The sequence below is a fragment of the Otolemur garnettii genome, unplaced genomic scaffold (assembly GCF_000181295.1).
Source record: "Otolemur garnettii isolate 467f Iridium unplaced genomic scaffold, OtoGar3 scaffold00115, whole genome shotgun sequence".
Lineage (NCBI taxonomy): Eukaryota > Metazoa > Chordata > Mammalia > Primates > Galagidae > Otolemur > Otolemur garnettii.
In genome coordinates, this window is record NW_003852510.1 from 5,378,390 (window position 1) to 5,385,819 (window position 7,430).

The 7,430-nt window shown below is 45.6% G+C and overlaps 1 protein-coding gene across 1 annotated transcript in view; it reads right to left on the reverse strand.

The window, feature by feature from the left end:
- The window catches only part of FNTB (farnesyltransferase, CAAX box, beta), a 77,176-nt gene that overhangs the window by 30,910 nt on the left and 38,836 nt on the right, over positions 1-7,430 (reverse strand). The window contains exons 5-6 of the mRNA XM_003797392.2: positions 3,458-3,604; positions 3,272-3,355 (exon numbers count right to left, since the gene is read on the reverse strand). Of these exons, the coding sequence (XP_003797440.1) occupies positions 3,272-3,355; positions 3,458-3,604 (231 nt within the window). The remainder of the gene's footprint in view (positions 1-3,271; positions 3,356-3,457; positions 3,605-7,430) is intronic.

Genomic DNA, 7,430 nt, shown 5'->3' on the forward strand with positions numbered 1-7,430 from the left:
AAAATTGGGGAACTGAGAAGTGATGCCTGAAGACACTAGTCCCAGATCTCATACTGACATGGGACATGGGAACCTTTTCACATATTACTTCCTCTCCCCCCACCACCCAGTCATCACAGCTCTCAATTTGTCCCATGTTCTCCATCTTTGCTGCTGTCACCCAAATCCATACCATCATTATCTGCTATCTGGACCAATCTCCTGTCTCATCTCTTTACCTGCAGCCCTGAAACCAGGGAGAACTTTTACTGAAACTACAATCCATTCACTGCAGCTGGAGGACTAGCAAAATACAAACCAGATCATAGCACTCCCCACTTAAAACATGAGGTGGATGTAGGGATCCAGCATTTGAGAAAGTTTAGATGAAAATCATGGGTGGGGTCGGCACCTGTAGCTCAGTGGTTACAGCACTGTCCACATACACTTGGGCTGGCAGGTTCGAACCTGACCAGGGCCTGCTAAACAACAGTAACAAATACAAAAAATAGCTGGGCATTGTGGCAGATGCTTATAGACCCAGCTACTTGGAAGGCTGAGGCAAGAGAATCACTTAAACCCAAGAGTTTGAGGTTGTTGTGAGCTGTGATGCCACAGCACTCTACCAAGGAGGACATAGTGAGACTGTCTCAAAACAAAAAAAAGGAAATCATGGGAAACTAATGATCACTGAAACTACAAGTTCAGTGTTGAAGTTTAGAAGGCCTGGGAGGTGAGGGAGCAGTGGACCTGTGGACAGGCCCAGGAGGGCCTCAGATCTCCTTAGAGAGAGTAGGGTTTATTCTGATGGGTTCTGAGTAGGGAGTACTTCCAGATTCCTCCAGATGACAAACTGTCCCCAGTCACAGCTGCTCCTCTCCAGGTCAAGTCCACTCCTAAGTAACGGCTAATGCTTCTAAGCAAAGGACAATGAAAGAAACACCCAGTGAAAAACAATGGAGGGGAGCACTAGAAACCAGGCAGGCAAGGAAACCGGACTCCATCGCCTGGGTTTTCTCTGTCATTCATGTCGCTAATCCGTGTAAGTAGAAAGCACGGATCCTCCACCAGAAGAGCAAGGGCAGATGAGGAATACGGCCCAGTGCTCTGTAGCAGGACAAATCCACATTACTGGAGAAGTCTCCCGGCATTTGTCTAGGAGATATAAATAAGAACACAGAAAAAGGCTTAGCGCCTGCGGCTCAAGTGGCTAAGGTGCCAGCCACACGCACCTAAGGTGCCGGGTTCGAATTCAGCCGGGGCCCGCCAAACAACAATGATGGCTGCAACCAAAAAAAATAGCCAGGCGTTGTGGTGGGCACCTATGATCCCAGCTACTTGGGAGGCTGAGGCAGGAGACTCGCTTGAGCCCAGGAGTTGGAGGTCGTTGTGAGCTGTGATGCCACGGCACTCTACCCAGGGGAACAGCTTGAGGCTCTATCTCAAAAAAAAAAAAAAAAGAACACCGAAAAAACTGGTGCTGGAATGAATAAGAGAATAATCATATCTGAAAACGATATGTGATAAAATACTAGTGGGATCTTCTACGGTTTATTTATTCTTGCCAAATAATCTCGGTACGTCTTTTTTAAAAAGCTAAGTGTTGGGCCAGGCACAGTGGCTCACACCTGTAACCCTAGCCCTCTGGGAGGGTGAGGCGGGTGGACTGCCTGAACTCATGAGTTGAAGACCAGCCTAAGCCAGAGTGAGACCTCGTCTCTAAAAATAGCCAGGCATTGCGGCAGCACCTGTAGTCCCAGCTACTTGGGAGGTTGAGGCAAGAGAATCGCTTAAGCCCAAGAGTTTGAAGTTGCTGTGAGCTGTGACACCATGGCACTCTACTAAGGAGCGAGAAAGTGAGACTCTGTCTCAAGGAAAAAAAAAAAAAGCTAAGTGTCAAGACTGTGTTTTTAGGTAGAATATCTACAGAATCGACATAAAAATGTAGTGACCGTGAAGGGAAAAATACCTTTTAAATTTTCCTCAACAAGAATCAACACAATACTGCTTTACTTCAGTAGTTAACTACCAGTATGCAGAGATACTTGGTCTAATTTTCTGGCTTGACTAGACAAGTTAGAGATTGAAGAAACTCTTTTACTATGGGCCTTTTCAGCCTCGTTACCTACGTTTATCTGCAATGTGTTTTATGCTCCACAACCTCCTGTTTTTTCTTCCCTGTACTTTGACACCACTTTAATGCACAAGCCTAAGCCAGAATATGTAGTATTATTCAACTCGTGTAGAAGCAAACTCATTTACACAGGAGCAATAAGATGACTGTGATACAGAAACCTCACCAAAAATGTGTTTCTCAGATGAAATAAGAAAATGGCATAAAATCTCAACGAGCCACTATATTTGTGAAATGATTCAGTGAATTCCCCATGTCTCATAACTAATCTCCGGCGAGGTGAGGAAGCTACTTGCTCGGTACATCAGGTACTTCCTGAGTAAGATAATGACTCTAAGCCAACTGTACCAGTTAACAGACTTTATTGCACTGCACTCAACTGGCCCACTAGGATCCCTGCACTTTCCAGAGCAACTCCTAGGCCTTAGGGGGGATCTCGGGAGATAAACATTCTCGTGATTTCATTACACGTCATTCAGATAATTTTTACTGAGTCCCTGTGGAGTCCCTACTCCTCCCTTCCTATCCCAGGGAGGTAAAACTTTGTATTACACAAGTACTATATACAGTTAAGCGCTACATCCTATTATAGCATGCACTTTTTGTTGTTTTACTCTCAGATTGATATGAGGATACAAATGTTTAGGTTACATTGTTTTCAATTCTAAGGTAAAGTTAAAATTATAATTGAGCCCTTCAGCCAGGGGGCCTCCTGAACACCCTCACATCGTGCACGTTAGGTGAGACCTTGCCCGTCACCCACTCCCCACCTTCCTCCCCCTCCCTCTTCCCCCTCACTAGTATAGACCTGGTGTTTTTCTTTTGTGTGGGTGTGTAGTTATTTATATATTGATTTCTTATTAGTATTGAGTACACTGGATACTGTTTTTCCATTCTTGTGATACTTTACTGTGTTTTAACTCCATCCAGGTAACATGCAAATGTATTTTTAAAACAAAAGCCTACTTTGTTTCTGTCTTAATTGTATTCAACATTTACATAAGTCAAGTGATAATGACACCTGAGGACCTCTGTGTTACACCTGCACTGATTATGACACCGATTCTACGAGTCATCCTGTGAGACAAAGCAGCAGCTTCCCCGTGTTGTTCCTTAGGCAGATAAGCTCTAGGGTCAACTGAGAAAACCCCCACTCACCTCACATCCACCTCACCTCCAACATGCATGAGAAAAGAGCCATCGGGCTGCTTCAGCGAGTACAAATACTGCAGAAGCTTCTCTCTGAGAAACACAAGGGGCAGAGGCAGGAGAGGCAGTGGTCAGCGCGTGTCAGCACGCAGGGAGCCCCTGGGTTGCTGTCACTGCTGGCTGCTTTGGCTGTACCTGTTAATGACATCATAGGCCTCCTCGGTGCCAATGATGCACAGGGCGTTGACCGCTGCATATGTGGGGGCGAGGTGTGGGTACTGCCCAGGGCCCCCTCCAAAGCCGCCGTCTGGGCTCTGACACAGCTCCAGGAACTGACACACACTAGGTACATAGTGGCGGGAGAGGGGGAGAAACGAAATCAGAGAATATTAATTTTCAAAACACCAGATTCTCACTAGATTCCCAGCCTTTCCACCCCCTCCCCTAAGGGCTTAGTTCTCTCCCCACTCTTGTGGGTTTTGTGCGCCCCCCCTCTCTCTGAGCTTTGCATGTAAGTGCTGCCCAGGCATGAGCAAGGAGCATCCAGCCAGGCAGAAGCAGACTTTCAGACGTGGGGGTTAAGAGCCTAAGCTCCTTAACCAAACCTTTCTCAGACTTTCCACTCAATTTGCCTCCCTGGATCTGTGGTACCTCCCTTCTCCTTTCCTTTGGGAACCTCTTGCCTTTTCACGTAGAACTTGCCACTCAATCACTTCTTTCTACACTCACAGTTGTAGTCTAGACCCATCACCTAGGGTAGGTCCCATGAGGATACAGAGATGCCTTCTTGCTCCCACTGCTACCTAGGCCCCCACAGGCTACTGATTTCTATTCCTTCCACCGGTGAGAAACCAGCATTTAACAGAGCTCACTGCCAGGGGTGAGGAGAATGGAAGAGAGGCCAGCTTCCATTACGCTCCCCTCAACTGCAGCAAACTCCGAGAAGCACACTGACTCCCGTCATGAGACTGCATCACAGCACAGAGGTTTCCAGAGACGTTTTCACACTAATCCAAAGAGGCTCCAGTTCCCTCATTGAGGGAAACTGTTTATTAAGGGTTTGCCTCCAAGCCCGGCATCAGGTTGCCCTGAAATTACATTCTTGCAAATCAAGAGAGCCCCTATTGGTCCAAGGTCCTCTGAAGTTCACTACAAAGAGGTGCTCCCAGAGAGCCTGTTTCCCCAAAACTCAGCAGGGTCACTGCCTTCCTATGAGAAGAAAGCTCCACCAGGAGAACAAGTTGCAAACCATCTCCCCAGCACGCAGGGGGCCTCCTTTTCCTCGCCCTTTCACCTCATTGCTTCTCACCTATTGCTGCCAGAGAATACACCTAGCCTAGTTAATGTCTATGAAGACACAAGTTCATTTCTGTTTTCCCACATCATATTTAATTACTATTGATTTCAGACTTTCCATTATCTGGGTAGTGACAACAAAAGAAAATGCTGCTTGGCCTTCACAAAAGCCGATGAAAAAGATTTAAAACAAACAAAAAAAGAAAGAAAGAAAAATGTTGCCAACTTGCTATTTGAGTCCTAAAATCACAAGTTAAACAATACTTATTTTAGTAAAAACACATTTACTTGTTTTTACAACTAAAATTTATGGCAGAAAACACAAAGATTGAAATGGAAATTGAGAATCAGAGAAGGAAGATGATTCTGGGGCACATTTTTAATAGCAATTATTTTCATAGGAAACCTGAATTTGATTCTAGCATAGTTTCCAAATCATCATCAATTCTTATGCCATTTCCCAAACAAATAGCTAATAAACTCAGGTCCTAACAAACATATTTTGCTTAACATAAAACTTAACAGCACACTTAAAAGACAAGAAGAGTCACTTAGTTATCCCTTTCTTTCCCCAACTCCTAACACAGAATCCAGCTGGACACGACACCCCTGACTCTGCAGCCTAAAGTCTACCATGAGCTTGGATCTGAATGTTCCAGACACCTTGATATCCTCCCTCCATGCCAAACTCCCTCAGCTGACTTGCTGCATCTGTCTTTGGGGCGGTACTAGAGAACTGGAGGTTGAGCTTCTCTCAAATCTCAGACACCACATCCATGTCATAGGACATTTTGATCCTAAGGCCTTCCAACTTGAACCATAAGAAATTGGCAAATTAACCTTGAAACTACCAGCTGTCACTGAGCAGACTTCTTGGCAATTCTGAAAACCAAAATGTTAAAGGTACTTCTATCTGTAAAAAGGGGGAAAAAACACAGAGACCAGAACCCCCCCCTAACATTATTAAAAATTATAGGCAGGGCAGCACCTGTAGCGCAGTGAATAGGGTGCTGGCCACATACACCCAGGTTGGCAAGTTCGAACCCGGCCTGGGCCAGCTAAACAACAAAGACAACTGTAACAAAAAAATAGCCAGGCACTGTTGCAGGCGCCTATAGTCCCAGATACTTGGGAGGCTGAGGCAAGAGAATCACTTAAGCCCAAGAGTTAGAGGCTGCTGTGAGCTGTGACTCCACAGCACTCTACCCAGGGTGACATAGTGAGACTATGTCTCAAAAAAAAAATTACAGGCAGGAAGTACCATGCAGACACCAAGAGTGGCACGCTTTGTGAAAAGTGGACACAAAATTGTTCATTTTAGAATATGACTAAAATCTGTAAGAGATCAATGTTCTTTAATGGCATCTGGGCGCTTCATTCTAGCTTACATGACAACTACCAAAAAAGCAGGAAACTAACCTCTAGATGAGGGATTTTCAAACCCAAAATGTGTGTACCAGAATCATTGAGAAACTATTAAAAAATACACAGACCTGGGCTAGCTGAAGTGGAAAAGAGCCTGGGCTTTTATATGTTCACCAAATCCCTGAGTGATTCAGACACACACCAAGCTTGACCACCACTAGACTTTGCTGCACAATTACAACCATGTGAGGGATGTTTAAAAAAAGCCCAATGCCCAGGCCACACCTTAGACCAATTAAATCAGAATCGCTGAGGGAGGACCCAGGGCACAGTATTTTTAAAACTCTTCATGTGACTCCAATGTTCAGCCAAGTGGCAGAGCATCTTAAACTTAAGTGTGCATAGAAATCACCCGTGGACCTTATTCAATGCAGCTCTAATTCAGCAGAGTGAGAAGGGCCTGAGATTCTGTATTCCTAATAAGCTTAACAGTGACATCTATTTCACTGCTACCCAAAATGTGGTCCCCAGATGAGGAGCAAATGATAGCAATGCTCCTGGTGTGGAGACGTTTTATATAGCAATGAGACAGATCTGCACTATCCAACAGGCAGCTACTAGACCTATGAGACTATCTAAATTTTCATCTAAATTAATTAAAATGGAAAATGCACTTCCTACAGCTGTGGTGGCTCACACCTATATTCCTAGCACTCTGGTAGGCCAAGGCAGGTGGATTGCTTGAACTCAAAAGTTTAGGACCAGCCTGAATAAGAGTGAGACCCTGTCTCTACGAAAAATAGAAAAAACTAGCCAGACATGGTGGAGGGGTCCTGTACTCCCAGCTACTTGGGAGGCTGTGGCAGGAGGATGACTTAAGCCCAAGAGTTTGAGGTTGTTATGAGCTGTGATGCCACAGCACTCTAGCCTGGGGCAACAGAGCAAGACAATAGCTGGGCGTTGTGGTGGGCGCCTGTAGTCCCAGTTACTTGGAAGGCTGAGGAAAGAGAATCACTTAAGCCCAAGAGTTGAGGTTGCTGTGAGCCGTGATGTCACAGCACTCTACTGAGGGCAGCAACCAAAACAAAGACAAGGAAAAGGAGGGAGGAGAAGGAGGAGAGGGGAAGAGAGGGAAGGAAATTCAGCTCTTTAGTCATGCAAGCCACATTTTAGGTGCTCAATAGTCACATGGGCAAGTGGCTACCATATTGGACAGCAGAAGCACAGAATATTTGCACTATCAAGGAAAGTTCTTTTGGACACCACCACTCTGTCATTCAGTCATTAAAGAGAATGTAAATCTCATAAGAGGGTGAAGTTCAGCTTAGCACCTGTGGCTCAAGCGGCTAAGGCACCAGCCACATACACCTAAGGTGGCGGGTTCGAATCCCCAGCCCGGGCCCACCAAACTACAATGATGGCTGCAACCAAAAAATGGCCAGGCGTTGTGGCGGGCGCCTGTAGTCCCAGCTACTTGGGAGGCTGAGGCAGGAGACTCGCTTGAGCC